Source organism: Rhagoletis zephyria, unplaced genomic scaffold (genome assembly GCF_001687245.7).
Source record: "Rhagoletis zephyria isolate East Lansing unplaced genomic scaffold, Rhagoletis_zephyria_1.1 Rzeph_scaffold_00270, whole genome shotgun sequence".
NCBI lineage: Eukaryota > Metazoa > Arthropoda > Insecta > Diptera > Tephritidae > Rhagoletis > Rhagoletis zephyria.
Window position 1 is genome coordinate 1 of NW_016157354.1, and position 17,105 is coordinate 17,105.

Sequence of the window (17,105 nt, forward strand, 5' to 3'; positions counted from 1 at the left end):
ACTAACTGAAAGTAACGTAAAAAAAATATAGAACTTAAAAAAAAAAAAATGAAAAGGAAATCAAAAAAGTATACTGGCCGTGGGACTCGAACCCACGACCTTGCAGCTGGTTTATTCGCATTACTTCCGTCTGTAAGGGTAAAATTTTAATTTGCATTTATGCTTATTAANCGTCTGTCTACCATATTAGCACTTTGCTGACGTATCGTAAGGAATTGCATAAATTTTGTACAAAAACATGCTGTAGGGGTTTTTTGGTATGAGGATTCCATTTCTGCACTTCTCTATTTCTTAAAACTTCCACCAGAGGGCACAACAGTAAACATTTCCACAGTTTCATCTAAGCCTATTTTCGCAATATGGCAAACTCCTAATTGATTTTAGACCGATGGTTTCTTCGGCAAAGTTGCGTCGAATTACAAGTAGAATCCTCTTATGCTATACGCGCATAGCCAAAAAAGATTTACCCGCCCTAATGTAAATCCTATGTGTATTGTAATATAAACAATAAGTACTCACCCAAGGCGTGCAAAGATTTCCGATATGAAATACACGTAAACTTTGATTTTTTTTTCAAAGCTCTACAGCTCAGAAGCATTTTATGGTATAATCTTTGTCAATGATGGGTTTTCATCAGAATTAAATGCTCTACAAAAGTGTCCATTGCGGCGTAATCCTTACTCCCACCACCGCACTACACGGGTCACTAAACCCAACATTTTAATGAAATTCTCGCATTTTTACCCCTATCTCGTAAATAACAAGAGCTGCGGAAAAAATTTAAACGACAAACTTGTAGTACATTAAATTTCCTACAAAAAACATTCAGAACACCGAAAAATGTAAACGACAAACTTGTAGGGCATTCAATTTCCTACAAAAAACTTTCAAAAAACCAAATCGCCAAATCGCCTACGTCGGTTTTTTGAGATATTGGGCTTTGAAGTTGAGCTAAATTGTAGAATTTGTTGATCAACTTCAAAGTCCAATATCTCAAGAAATATCGATGTTAGCTATTAGGTTTCATAGATTTTTTTGCAGGAAATTGAATGAACGAGAATCTCATGAAAAATTGGGTTTAGTGACCCGTACTACTTCGCTGGTGGGACTAAAGATTACGCTGCAATGGACACTTCGTAGAACATTCCATTCAAAGGTTTCAAATTTGCAGGGAGATTATTTTTAGGTGTTTTCCACGAAAATTCGAGTTAGGAGTGAAAAAAAAAAGAGTAGTCGCTAAAAGAAGCACCCTAATGTACATACATACTTATATTTTTTATACGAAAGCATTTTATGTATAATAGATACATACAGCGCGGGATTTCTGTTATATCTTTAGCATGGGCGTAGCCAGGCCGGGGCGGGGTACCCTGGAATGCCAGCTTAATAGGGTCTTTTCTTCCAGGAGCACCCATTTTTCCGTCAGAATCTTTCTTTCTGGGTGATTTCGGTCTATGATTGCACCTGGAGATCTGGTGCTGAGCATAAGGTCGATGAAGTTTTCACCCGCTTCTGATCAAGCTGTGTCTTCTTGTCGCCAGACAGTTGTCTCTTCGGAGTGCGTGCAACCGGGCCCTTACCACCGGAGGCAATAGCAGCTGCCGACGTCGAGGCCTTCTCCCGGTCCAGCCGTGGGAAACCTGGCTTCGCGGTCTTCGGCACCTTGGGCGTCAGTGATTGCGACGGCTTGTTGTTTCCAACAGCGGACAGGGGAGCAGCTTTCTTCGTAGGCAGACTGCTACCGCCTCCAGAGAGGGGTTAGGTTACAGCGTCCCTATTTTCGGAGTTGGTGGCTTTTCCAGAGACCGCGGCCACACTTCCGGAAGCATTCGGGACGTTCTCCTCACGGAGTCGCTCATACTTCCGGACAATGTAGGCATGCTTCTTTAGAAGAGCCTTGTTCCTTGGCGTTAGAGTGGCGGGGTCACGCTTTCACGAGGAATCGACAAGAGCTTTTGTACCCCATCTTTCTCTCCCGCTCTTTGTCCTTCTCCTTTNGGACGTTCTCCTCACGGAGTCGCTCATACTTCCGGACAATGTAGGCATGCTTCTTTAGAAGAGCCTTGTTCCTTGGCGTTAGAGTGGCGGGGTCACGCTTTCACGAGGAATCGACAAGAGCTTTTGTACCCCATCTTTCTCTCCCGCTCTTTGTCCTTCTCCTTTTCGGGCTTGGCATTGCCTTGAGGCTCCTTAGCTCCTTCGGTTGAAGCCGGTCTCTCAGATCACCAGTGCGAGGGAATCCGCCCAGTCGGGATCCTCCTCATCTGAGAAGTCCAGCAGTGAGTGGGTTTGAAGATCCTGGGAGCCCGACTCCCCACTTTCGGATTGGCACCTCTGTTGCCTTGCCAATGTTTTTGCCTCAGTAGCTCGCCTATCATCAAGCCCGGGCAGACACCTGGATGATAGGGTCAACAGTAGCATTTCGATCGCTGGGGCCTGTTTTCACCACTCCAACGATAGGGTCTCCGGGGATTTTAGAACCCTCCTTTGCCGGATACTGAGGGCCGGACTGAGTAGACATTCCGGGAGGGCTGCATTTTATACGTACTGCAAGGTGAAGACCAGGGAGCCGCCCACTGGGGAACAGACGCTTCTGGATTTATCGGTGCGTTTTCAAACGCGAAGATTGGGGTCCCGTACGTAGTGGTCCACCCGTCATCACGTTCTGGTCATCCTGAGCGTTAGTCGATGCACGTCACGTACAGTCCGGGCCCGGTCCTCACTACGGGAGCTCAGCCTTGAGCGAGGATATACCGCCTCGCACCGGTCGACAGAGCCTCGTTAGCGATAACAGGGACCACCAAGCCTTGACGGGCAGTGGGTGAGGCTGTCGTTTGGGGAGGATAGGTTATAGATTCACTTCACTCCCCCATTAGATCCCCAATCCATATGTATCTTTTCCTGTCATAAATATATCGATGGTCCTCTACAATAACGACACAATTCAAAATTCAAAGAATAAAAACTCGTACTATTGTTAAGTGGCTCATGTCTTTAATTGTTGTCTTCTTCATGTATAATCTTTACAACTTCCCTTAGTTAGGATTAGACATGGGTTAGCCAAGGATTAGAGATATGAATCTCTTAACAGTAATAAGGGATTTGATTTGTTGAATTTTGAGTTGTGTCGTTATTGCAGAGGACCATCGATATGTGAATTCATATATTTCGATCATGAAATAAATTCAAGCATAAATACGATTTTTAGTTACATATACATATGTAACTCAATTTCAGCGACACCTGGCGGCAAATTTTTTTCGAAAGAATTCTTTTTCCAGTTATCAATACATATTTTTAATCTGAGGATAATCGGGCCTTTAACACGATTTTTAGTAATAACTCGACTCCAACGACACCTGGCGGCTCTTTTTTTGCACTGGTATTGTTTTTTCTATTGTCAATACATATCTCAAATATGAGGCGAATCGGACCATAAATAAGGGTTTTACTTATAACTCTACTCCAGCGCCACCTGGCGGTTGTTTTAATAGTTATTCTGCTATCCGGAAGGTAGAAAAATTAAAAAAAAAAACAATATCATAAAAATCGGTCCAGCCGTTCCTGAGTTATGGATGGTGTAACTAACACGACTTTGTTTTATGTATATAGATTTTCTACTTTTAAGTCTTGTCTGTATAATTTTGCAATAGCTATTAAAATAATTCAACGATATTAATAGATTGGTGCACACACATGCATATACATATATATATGTACATACATACGAGCACCAATTAATTTCATTTAAAGAAATGGGGTGTCATCCATTTCCGCTGTAGCGTACGTAGTGCATAGGGCGACATCTACCTCTCGAACCAACGACGTTGGTATCTAGACTTAATAGGAAGTTTGCAAAGCAAAGTTTTTATAGCTGTCTGGACACACAACATTGCAAGTTGATAGAAGCGGTGTTAAAAATGTGAGATCGATTTTAAGCGATCGTTATTCATATACCCACATACATATATTACTTTTGATATCAGTTCAAGTCTATTACATGCGCCCAGTAAGTAGTAAGCTAACTTCCCAATGTGTAAGCATTCCGAAATCAAAGCGAGATAGTCTAGTACGGTTTTTGTGTATGTATTAGGGATGTTTCGAATGCCATATTTTTCACATTCGCGAACGCGAATGCGAATGCGGGTATTCGGAATGCGAATGTGCGAATGCGAATGTTAAGTCATCGTTTTTATTACNGATATCAGTTCAAGTCTATTACATGCGCCCAGTAAGTAGTAAGCTAACTTCCCAATGTGTAAGCATTCCGAAATCAAAGCGAGATAGTCTAGTACGGTTTTTGTGTATGTATTAGGGATGTTTCGAATGCCATATTTTTCACATTCGCGAACGCGAATGCGAATGCGGGTATTCGGAATGCGAATGTGCGAATGCGAATGTTAAGTCATCGTTTTTATTACTTAAATTTTTTTTTAAATAATTAGAACATTGAACGAGTGCTTAACCTATAAGTGTTTTAATCTTGTAATCAAAGTTCAAAATGGGTACATTATATTTCAAAAAAAGTAATTTTGCTGCCTTTTCTCCCATGAGGCGATTTCTTGGAGGCTCGTATATAAGACCGGCTGCATTAAAAATTGCTCACTTGGAACGGCGGGTGGAGCGCTCAAATATTTGCGGCCCAGATCTGTCAATTTTGTCAGATTTTACATCCGAGCCTTTGCTTCCGCTGGACGAATCTAAAATTATTTCTAGGTTGTTTATACGACTTTTAGCGGTACTTGTTAAAGACCCATCAATGTTGCTTGATATACTACTTAACCGTTTAGAGCCTGAAGCTAAAGGCCGGTTATAGCCCGCACCCTGGTTAGGCAGACTTAGAGCCATTTCAACAACATTAGTGTGGACACTCTGCCCATGTACACATTCGCATTCGCAAAGCATTCGTATCATTTGATGCGAATGCGAATCATTCGCATAACGAATGCGAATCATTCGCATAACGAATTCGAATGCAAATATTCGCATCATCCCTGGTATGTATTGTGTACGGGAGCGCCGATTTTGTGTATGTGTTGTGTATATGTTTATTTATAAACGTATGTGCTCCTTTTCTTTTGTACGGTTTTATTGATATAGGTACAGAATATTTTGCTTAGCTGCCCATCCTTGTTTGCACGAAAAACTTGTGCTCTTAACCGAAAAAGGCACTTACGCGAATTTTCTTTACTACTTCAGTTAGGAAGGTATCCGAATCCCTATGAAACCAAATAATGGAGGAGCGCCTATCACGTAGAAATTACTGCAAGCGAATTTTTTACCGAATGGTATCTAATTATCTATATAACTACATAAGTTGATAGTCATTCTCGTTGTTCTGCGAGATGAGCAAAATAAGTAAAAGCTTTTGAAATTAGGTAATTGTAGGGCAGTGCAGGTAAACGTCATACTTTCTTTGATAATTGATAACAGTTGCACAATTTTGAAGGCAGGTATCGCTAATGTGCAGGTATGTTGAAAGCATCTATCGGAGCAGTTTCCTTAAAAATGTTAAAAATAATACCGCTGATGCGCATTTTAAGGTAGGTATCTTAAATGTGCACTTAAGCATAAAGCCAGCAAAGCAAAATATACTGTATCTGTATTGCAATGTTTTCGGACGGTACTAGCTCTTACTGCCAATATAGGAGTATTACATATATGCATGCACTCCACGCTTTTCATTTTCAATCTCATAAATTGTTTATAATGACTTTTGCTAAACTCAAAATCAAAAGTTAATTTTTAGTCCATTTATAAAACCACGTATATTAAAAAGATTTTTTTATTTTATTTATTTTCTACTTGTTAAGGTGCCCACACTCACCGACGTGTACGTAGAGANATAAGACCGGCTGCATTAAAAATTGCTCACTTGGAACGGCGGGTGGAGCGCTCAAATATTTGCGGCCCAGATCTGTCAATTTTGTCAGATTTTACATCCGAGCCTTTGCTTCCGCTGGAGGAATCTAAAATTATTTCTAGGTTGTTTATACGACTTTTAGCGGTACTTGTTAAAGACCCATCAATGTTGCTTGATATACTACTTAACCGTTTAGAGCCTGAAGCTAAAGGCCGGTTATAGCCCGCACCCTGGTTAGGCAGACTTAGAGCCATTTCAACAACATTAGTGTGGACACTCTGCCCATGTACACATTCGCATTCGCAAAGCATTCGTATCATTTGATGCGAATGCGAATCATTCGCATAACGAATGCGAATCATTCGCATAACGAATTCGAATGCAAATATTCGCATCATCCCTGGTATGTATTGTGTACGGGAGCGCCGATTTTGTGTATGTGTTGTGTATATGTTTATTTATAAACGTATGTGCTCCTTTTCTTTTGTACGGTTTTATTGATATAGGTACAGAATATTTTGCTTAGCTGCCCATCCTTGTTTGCACGAAAAACTTGTGCTCTTAACCGAAAAAGGCACTTACGCGAATTTTCTTTACTACTTCAGTTAGGAAGGTATCCGAATCCCTATGAAACCAAATAATGGAGGAGCGCCTATCACGTAGAAATTACTGCAAGCGAATTTTTTACCGAATGGTATCTAATTATCTATATAACTACATAAGTTGATAGTCATTCTCGTTGTTCTGCGAGATGAGCAAAATAAGTAAAAGCTTTTGAAATTAGGTAATTGTAGGGCAGTGCAGGTAAACGTCATACTTTCTTTGATAATTGATAACAGTTGCACAATTTTGAAGGCAGGTATCGCTAATGTGCAGGTATGTTGAAAGCATCTATCGGAGCAGTTTCCTTAAAAATGTTAAAAATAATACCGCTGATGCGCATTTTAAGGTAGGTATCTTAAATGTGCACTTAAGCATAAAGCCAGCAAAGCAAAATATACTGTATCTGTATTGCAATGTTTTCGGACGGTACTAGCTCTTACTGCCAATATAGGAGTATTACATATATGCATGCACTCCACGCTTTTCATTTTCAATCTCATAAATTGTTTATAATGACTTTTGCTAAACTCAAAATCAAAAGTTAATTTTTAGTCCATTTATAAAACCACGTATATTAAAAAGATTTTTTTATTTTATTTATTTTCTACTTGTTAAGGTGCCNCTCAAAATCAAAAGTTAATTTTTAGTCCATTTATAAAACCACGCATATTAAAAAGATTTTTTTATTTTATTTATTTTCTACTTGTTAAGGTGCCCACACTCACCGACGTGTACGTAGAGAGAGAGAAGCCCGCGTAAACGTCGCACATACACGGTGGTGAGTTTTCAATTACGTCGGTGAGTATGGTCATCTTTGGTCTTGTCTGTATAAAATTTTGCAATAGATTTTAAAATAATTCAACGATATTAATAAATTGGTGCACACACATGCATATATATATGAATGTACGTACGCCTTCCAATTAATTTCATTTAAAGCACTGATTAGCAATGCATTGCCCGCGGGCAAAGCTCTTTTAAGCTTTCTATACATTTTGTATAGGCGCAAGCAGAGTAAAAGCTCTCTCTGCCCAACGCTGATTTAAAGAAACTAGTATCGCCCAGTTGTCGAAATTCGACATCTTTTTTCATACACTCTTGAATTTTACCTGTCACCAATATTAAATCCTTTATGCGAATTACTATTTTGAAGTCGACCAGCATAATTTATGGCGAATTTACAGGAAAACTTAAAATCGAATTATGAACGTTAACACCGGATTGATTAATGCTAATTCTACCAAGTCTCCTCCTCAGTAGCTTTTGAAAATACATAGACCTAAAAAGGAACCTCGATTGTTGCTGTGTCAAATTTCAGGATGTTAGCATAAGCGGTTCCAGAGCTAAGCGATATGAGAATTTCAGTTCGTATGGGCGGTGCCACGCCCCTTTCCCATTATATACCACTTTTCGCCATAAGTACGTTATTGATATCAAAGAGCTGTGTCAAATTTCAGGACGTTAGCATAAGTGGTTCCAGAGATAAGCGATATGAGAATTTCAATTTGTATGGGGGTGTCACGCCTCTTTTTCCAAGATCTACCATACTTCGCCGTAAGTATGGTATTGACAACATATGTTGCGTGTAAAATTTCAGGACGTCAGCATAAGCGGTTCCAGAGAAAAGCGATATGAGAATTTTAGTTTGTATGGGAGGACCACGTCCCCTTTTCCAAAATCTACCACTTTTCGCCGTAAGTAGGGTATTTCTAATCTATGCATCTGTGCAAAGTTTCAGTTCCCTAGCATAATTCGTTTTAGAGATATAGTGGTTTTCACATTTTAGTCTATATGTCAGATTCCACGCTCCCTATATATCGGGACTAACATTTCGGGATTAGAGGAAGTTATATCCTTTAAATCGGTGTATTTTTCATTGAAATCGAGCGAACGGTGCTTTCAAAAAAGGGATTGAAAAATTTTCTTGTGGCGTATTTATATATAGATGGCGCTGTAGCGTACGTAGTACATAGGGCGACATCTACCTCCCAACCATAGAGGTAGATTTCGTCCTATGCCTAGGGCTTTTTATAGGAACTTTGCAAAGCAAAGGTTTTATAGCTAAAATGCTGTCTGGACACACAACATTGCAAGCAGATAAAAGCGTTGTAAAAAGGAGAAGCAACCGCAGACTAAAACCAATAACGCCCAGCGAAGTGTGTCAATTATCAACTTTGTTGCTTCAATTACGAGCCAAGCAAAGTAGGAAACAAATATCGAACAAATGAACATCAGCTACAACATTCCCTATATAAAATACATGGAAAACATTGAGCGCTTTGAGCGACCGCTAATTATTTTTTTATCTCAAAATAAAAAAGATAGGCGTATATTTTTCCAATATAGAAAAATCCTAGGAGGTGAGAGCATAAAAGTTCTGACTTTAATTTTTAAATGCATTTTTGGACCACCCTGATGTAAATACATGCACACCTAATCAAAATACTTCAGGATCTAAGTATGTACATGTGTATGAATGTTTGTATATCCTTGATTTGTTTGTTCTAATTTATGCTGTTATTAACCACACTTGTGTATTTAAATACTTGGCATAATTTAAATACAAATTGGCCCACACTAACATCGTTTATAAGTTGTTGCTAAACTGGTAATGTAGAAATTGTAGTAGCAACACTGAGGTTAATGGTAGTACGTTTTCGGCAACTTCATTAATCTTTGTTATTTCACAAACCCACTTAAACCGTGGCTGCAATTTAGTGTGTTTAATAAAGAATATAACAAGAAAATGTTAAAAACATACATCGTGAATAGTTAAAATAAAAAATATTTGCAGATGACGGTGTTGACTGTTGATAAGCTAACGAATGCAATAATTTAAAAATAATGATGAATAATTTGCAGTTGTTTTTCCTGAATTTGTCAAGTGTTTTGCTGTTAACGTGTGGAAACAAGAACGGTATGTTGGCGAATCACTGCAAATAGATGTTCGAATATACATACATAAACGTACATCAAAGACTTATAATAAACCAAAATAAATTGATATTTAGTTTACAAAACACCTCCACTACAAACGTATATATGCACGTCGCTTCACTTGATTATGCACACTGTTGTTCTTAAAGAATCGAGATTATACATATACATACCTACTCCAATTCATATGAAAAGTTTAACTTCAGCTTTATTTTAAAGATCGGCTCCTTTTCAATACATAATAGAGTTCCTTAACCGGTGTGTTTTTTTTTGCAGTTTTGCTCATTAAACACGAAATCTATTTGCTAAATATTTCACATTTGTCAAAAGTTATAACTGCTATTTCGGAGATTACCACATCTCCTCATTATCGAAAATAATAACAACAACATGATCAAGTCTAGTAACTATGTACATTAGTTTATAATAGTTTTTCCTGGCTCTTAGAATTTGTATTTATAAGGCTCTATTAAATAAACAAAAAACAAAATCAGTAAAAAAAATGTATGAAAATTAAAAAATATTTTTCTTTTAAAACAATAAAACCTGAAACCAAACAAATGAAATGAATTANTAAAAAAAATTTATGAAAATTAAAAAATTTTTTTCTTTTAAAACAATAAAACCTGAAACCAAACAAATGAAATGAATTAAATGAAATTAAAAAAAAATTTTAAAACAATCAATCCTTTCCTTACTAATATTATAAATCAGAAAGTGATTTGGCTTTTTGTTACGCTTTAACTACTACCCAGTTGGCATTTGCAAAACGGCTTCTCATAGGAGGCCTGTCAGCATGTTTCCTTTTCATGCCCTTCAAAAAACCCTTCCTGAGAAGCTGCATAGGCAGATTTTTGTTCTTGCAGTAAGGGTGGGAACTCAGCAAATTTATAGGAGTTGACTCAATGACTCCAACTCTCTTTCAGGAGTCAGCTCATTCAACTAACTCATTTGACTCTTTGTATGTTACACTCATTCATATCGTAGACTCGTTTTGAGGCATAAGTGCGGTATAGCGGCCGGTGAGATAAAACAAATATTTAAAGTGGGCGTGGTCAGCTCCCTTCTACTGATTTGTAAGGTGTACAATTTTTTTGGTGCAAATTAATGGAGGTGGTGTTAGGGGAGGGTAAAGGTAAAATTTTAAATATTTTCATTTGTATTTCGAAAACTATTTCAAAATGTGGATATGGTTTGAAAGGTAATTGATATATCTTTTATTTGATATGCACATCTTTATATATCTTACATACATATTTCGAGAAAAACTAAAAAAACGAAATTATAACCATTTTTTTATAAAAATGTACGTTTTTCTAAAAAAATACGTAATTAACAATATGCAAAAATACTATTTTTAAAAAGTGCATAAAAATACCTTTACTTTGATGTACGCTATGTTGCCAGAATTGAGATTTGACATAACACCCGCAATACAAAATGCATGTGGTGGTTGTTGTTGTATTCTAGCCGTCACCTTGTATAAATTCGCCTTGTGCAAAAACAAAATGCAAGACTTTGCCATGCTAAACACTGTGGCGAAGTGAGAGAGTTATACGGACAAATATGAGCCACTATGACTCAATTGAATCATGTGAGCCCTAGGACATCAACTGAGTAACTGAGTTACATTTTTTTGGACAGGGAGTCTGAGCTACCGATTCACTTATGGGAAACCACAGTGTAGACAGTGTGCCAAGTAATGACAATATCCATATTTGACAATTCATACACGAACTGATGTGTTTATGTTAGTTGTTTATTTCAATTAACCCTAAGATAACACATGTTTAAAAAACACAGAAAAATTAAATGTCATTACTTGGCACACTGCAAGGCACACTGTATACACTGTCATGGGAAACAATTCAATAACTCAACTCTGAGTTGAGTTACCCTCCTCTAGCTTGCAGTTGTGAAATTTACTTTTACTTTTACTTTTTAACTTTAACTTTTTTGGAAGTTTCAGAATAATTTTGTCCATAATTACAAAATTTACTGAATTTATCAATATATTTAATTAATCACTTTGAAAAATATCTGTATACATAAATATGTAATATGTAATATTTGAAATTTTTGAGTTCCAAATACGAAATTTAAATTACAATGACTTACATTGTGATCAGCTAAATGAGGAAGCAACGTTTTGATCAATTTTGGATATTTTTATTTTATTTATTTAATATGTATTAGTTTTTATGAAAAACTACCTCATTCTATAACAAACATCATATAAAACCACATTTCAAACTTTGTTCAAAAATTATAAAAAATTGCAAAGTTTCAACTAAATTTTCAACTTTTTATTGAGATTTTTCAGAATTTTTTGGAGTATGTAGTTTAATAGCCCAATAAATACCTACTAGTATAATAAAGTGCAAGTTATTTTTCTAACGGAATTACGCATTTTTTCGACAATCTCAATAAATAGTTGAAAATTTAGATGAAACTTTGCAGATTTTTTATAAATTTCGAACAAAGTTTAAAATGTGGGTTTATATGATGTTTGTTATAAATGAGCTAGTTTATCATAAAAACTAATACATATTAAATAAACAAAATAAAAGAGTCAAAATAGATCAAAACGTTGCTGGCTTAATTAGCTGATCGCAAGTGTAAGTAATTGTGTACAGTATTATTTACATTGAAATTTATTAATGTTTTTGTTATATTCCTTTTTTAAGCCCTTATTTTAATTAAATAAAAAGCCATTAAATGGCAACAATTCATGCAGGGGTTTTAGATCGTTTCTTATGGAATTATACCTTACAGCCCAGAAAGGGAGGTGGAAGGCCTTACCTAATGAGCCACTTTGTAAGTACTTACTTTAATTAAATAATAAGCCACTATAACAGCACAATTCAGGAAGGGCTTCTGCAGCTTTTCTTATGGAAGTGCACATGGAAGCCCTTCCCAGAGAAAGGGAAATGTAAGGCCTTGATAAGTGGGACATCTCATACAAAAAAGAAGGAGAAGTAGAAGTGCTCCTGTCTGCCAATGGAAGGACTAGAAGTGCTTCTAGAAGGGGTTTCAGGCCCTTCTATTGCCAACTGGGTAAGGCTACGGTTACTATGCATTCGTATTCTGACGAACTTTGTTGGTTTGTTTCGCATCTTTTTGTTCCGAAGAAATCATCAGGATAAAATTTCGTCAGAATACGCATGCATAGTAACCGCAGCCTAAGCTGATATGAAAAGTAAAACATACATATGTATATGCACATTAGACTGCATCACTCCCCACAAAAAAAAATCGGTGCCGTTTCTATTGGAATTATAAAATCTATTATATTTCAAGCCGTCCACCAAAATATTTCGGAAAAATATTAAGATTTAAGCGAGCTAGACCGCTTTGAAAATACCTCCAAAAATGAAGTTTTTTATGAATAAAAATAGTTTCTTAAAGATGTTTTTTGAGAAAATCCCCTCAAACGACAAAACGGTTTAAGCTTAAAAAATTTACATAAAAATATAAAAAAAAATAAAAAAAAGTTTTGAACGGAATCGTATTAATGAGATTTTTGGTGTTGTTTTTAAATTTTTTCAAAGATAGATATAAGAAAAACTTTAATAACTGAACCTAACCTCTGCCGATTTGGACTTGTGAGCAGGTGTCCAGATTGTTTAAAAAAAGTGCGAATTCTGAAAAAAAATCACCAAAAATCACCATTTTACAACGCTTTTATCAACTTGCAATGTTGTATGTCCAGACCACCATACTATAAATATAGCAAAGGTATTTATGGCAAACCTAGTCTAGATCAACCTCGTCGTAGGTATCATATCAAAGTCATACAATTAGAAAAACTCTAGAGATAGATGTCGCCTCGCCAGAAGAAGTTAAAAATATGCTGTATTTTGGAACGAATTTCCGTCATCCCTTGTCAAATTTGGTTTGGAGACAAACCGGTTTCGGCGTTGTGCCATCTTCAGTGTCATTTTTCGTTCTGCATAATTTTTTTGGTTGCTCGTATTTATACTCCTTGTTAACTACCTCTTTCTCTTGTTAGGTACGCCTTTTTAGTTTTGCAGTGTTTGCGGTGCTCAATAGGTAGATGAATTGTTTTGGCTCGTTTTTGACGGCAGGTAGAAGTCCTTGATTTTTAGCCTCTTTGTTTTTGCAGTTGGTGTATTCCCTTCCATGTCTGTCCTTAATATTTTGTTGTTGTAATTTTTCTTCTCGTACAGTAGTTTTAGAGGTTCAAACAGTACGTTCGATACAGTATTTATTTGCTCATTTATTATTTGTCCTTTGAAGGTCTTCTGTTTATATATTTACATATTTTCTAATATATTCAATCTTTGTCCTTTATGCTGTACACGAAGAAGTTCTGTTGTTTGTCCAATCTTCATTGGTGTGCATTTATTTTTGATCATGTGATTCGCGAACTTTGATTCTATTGCAGCCTCTGGTTTTCGTTTCTTCTTATTATAATCCATTATGTGTTCTCGATACCTTGTTCTTATATTTCGCCCTGTTTGTCCTATGTAACTGTGTCGGCACTCGCAGGTTAACTTGTAAACACCCTGTTTATCTAGCGGGTTTTCCTCGCTTATTTTCTCTTTCAATATATTTCCCACTGTGTTCCTTGTTTTAAATGATGTCTGAATGTCGTACTTATGAAAGAATTTGGCAAGTTTGTAAGATGTCTTTCCTGTGTAAGTTAGAACTGTCCAAGTTTTTTCATTGTTTTCCTCTTTGCTAGTCTTTTTCGATTTTGTGTCCTTTCTTAACTTCTCCACCAGGCCTCTCCTATATCCGTAATTTTCCGCAATGGCATATATCGTATCCAGTTACTTCTTGTAGTCTTCTTCTGTTTGAGGGTTCCTTTCAAGCCTCGTTATTTGTCTAAATGCTGCATTTTGTGTTGCTGTGGGTGGTTTGAGCTATTGTGTATAATTGTGTCTGTGGCTGTTGGTTTTCTGTATATTTCGAACTCTCTCTTGTTCGCGGTATCGTTTATTTTAATTGTTAAATCCAGATAGTTAATCTTTCTTTCCTCTTCCGTTTCCATGGTGAGTTTTATATTCTGGTGTTGTTTGTTGAGATAGTCTAGTATCTGTTTCTCTTTGTTTCCCTCTATTAGACATATTATATCATCGACATATCTCGCGTAAAATTTTACTCCACTTTAAAAATATGCACTACATACGCTACAGCGGAAATGGATGACACGCCATTTCTTTAAATAAAATTAATTGCTGATATATGTAAGTATGTACATATGTAGACATATACTAAATGTGAGCAAACAACATTTTGCTTGCATAGTCTTCTGTTCTCTTTTCACTGCAAGTAGAATTATTTTAGTATCTATTGTAAAATTTTATAAAGACAAGACTAAAAAGTATAAAATAAAAACTTTTTAATGTACCACGCTTTTATAAATGGACTAAAATTAGAAAATAAAATTTCTCAGTCCCATAGAACTTGTTTTGATAACTTTTGATTTGGAAATTTTAGCAAAAGTCATTATAAACAATTTATGAGATTGAAAACGAAGGCGAGGGGCGCATGTAATAAGCCTGATTTGAAATTGAAGAGTAATATATGTATGTATGTGAGTATGTTAATAACGAAAATAAAATCGATCTCAAATTTGCACTTTCGCTGTAGAACTTTTAGGTCTATGTTATGTATGTAGTTTGAATATTGTCAATTAAATCGAATGCTTTGTATTGCATGCGCTCCACGTTTTTCGTTTTCAATCTCATAAATTGTTTATAATGACTTTTGCTAAAATTTCAAAATCAAAAGTTATCAAGACAAATTCTATGGGACTGAGATAAATCTATTATTTTACAACGCTTTTATCAACTTGCAATGTTGTATGTCCAGACCGCTTTGAATGTTGTATGTCCATACCACCATTTATACTAGCTGCATTTTTTTGTAAGCGAGCGACAAAAGAACGCTCAACTCGGGTAAAATTTCCTTTTAGCTACTTAAGCAACCCTGTTGGTGGCTGGCAAGAAAATGTGATTAGTTTAACGGGATTTAGATACAAAAACCGATTTAAGTGAGTAATTATGCGTGGTATTTGCGTAATATATATATACTCTTTTAAAATATAAGTCACATATAAAAGGATGTGAAAATTTCCCGCTCCACTTTCCCATTAACAATTCACAATAGAGCAGTTTTTTCACTTACCAACACTAGCCTTCAGGTCGCATATTTTTTAACCGACCTGGCTGAGCTCTGATAAATAGCCGAGTTTGTGTTTTAGCTTTGCGTGTATTTCGTCATTTATGCGAGTGTTCTTTTGTAGCTCGGTTGCAAAAGAATGCACCTACTATTAATGTAGCAAAGCCATTTATGGCAAATTCTAGACATCAACCTAGTCTAGACATCAACCTCGTTGTTGGTATCTGTAGAATCACAATTCCAGGTATTAATGATTTATTTTTTAATAATTAAACAATATTTTATTTTAAGAACCAAACAATTCTTTATGAAATTTTTCAATCAATAATAAAATTTTCTTCTTGAAAGAAATCACAACATAACATTCTAATATTCTTTAAATTAAAAATTAATACAAAGTAGAAATAAGTACAAAGTAGAACCATTTCCAAACAAATAAATAACAACAATAAGATCCCTACATTACTCCCCCTTCCAGAGAATTTACGTTAAATAAGTTAAATGTGACTTTCTTTTTTGTTCCAATATTTTTGGTTTTAACCAGCCAATCGGAATAGTTTTGATTTCATTATCAATTTCTATTTGAAAATACTTCTTATTTTTTTAATAACCTTATATGGCCCTTCATAAGGTTGTTGTAAAGAACGGGTATTAGCTAAACGTACAAAAACAAATTTGCATGTTTGTAAATCTTTCGGAACGTAAATACCAGCGTTGGTACTATGATGATTTAAATTCGAGTGGACATTTTTTAAATTTTTCGCGTAAACAACCCAAAATTTCAGATGAAGTTGAGTTTTCAGAAGTTGGAACAATAAGTTCACCAGGCAACCGTAAATTTTGTCCGAAAACCATTTCAGCAGGTGTAGCTGAAATATCCTCTTTAAAAGTTGAACGTAAGCCCAACAATATTAATGGTAGCTCATCATACCAATCTCTGGTTCCATTTCTAGCCATAATGGAAGATTTTAATTGCCTATGAAAACGCTCTACCATACCATTAGCTTGAGGGTGGTAAGACGACGTTGTAATCTGATGGGTTCCTAATAATTTTGTTAACTCTGAAAACAATTTAGAAGTAAATTGAGTACCTTGATCAGTTGTTATTTCTAAAGGTACACCAAAACGAGGAATATATTCACGTAAAAATTTATTCACAATTGTCACTGCGGAAATATCTCTTCATCCGTATGCCTCCGGCCAACGAGTAAACCTATCAACTATAGTTAAAATATATCGATGTCCTTTTGAAATGGGTAAAGGTTCTACAATATCTAAATGAATGTGCTCGAATCTTTTTTTNTATTCATGTTGGGCCAAAAATACTTTTTGATGATTAATCGACGAGTAGCTTTGGTACCCGGATGCGCTATACCATGTAACTTATTAAATACTGTTTTTCGCAAGCTATTTGGGACAAATGGTCTAGGATAATCTCCTGACGATTCGCACCAGATATTGAAATTTAAAAGAGGAATTTTTACTATTTTAAGATTTCGAAAAGTTTGTCCAGATATAAGGTTGTTTAACTCATTATCTTGTTGTTGTTCAC

The 17,105-nt window shown here is 35.9% G+C and overlaps 1 protein-coding gene across 1 annotated transcript in view; it reads left to right on the forward strand.

The window, feature by feature from the left end:
- Positions 1-9,163: 9,163 nt before the first annotated feature.
- Positions 9,164-17,105, forward strand: part of LOC108358585 (titin-like) — a gene marked incomplete at its 3' end in the record, with an annotated part of 329,734 nt that continues 321,792 nt past the window's right edge. The window contains exon 1 of the mRNA XM_017609990.1: positions 9,164-9,383. Within this exon, the coding sequence (XP_017465479.1) occupies positions 9,311-9,383 (73 nt within the window). The remainder of the gene's footprint in view (positions 9,384-17,105) is intronic.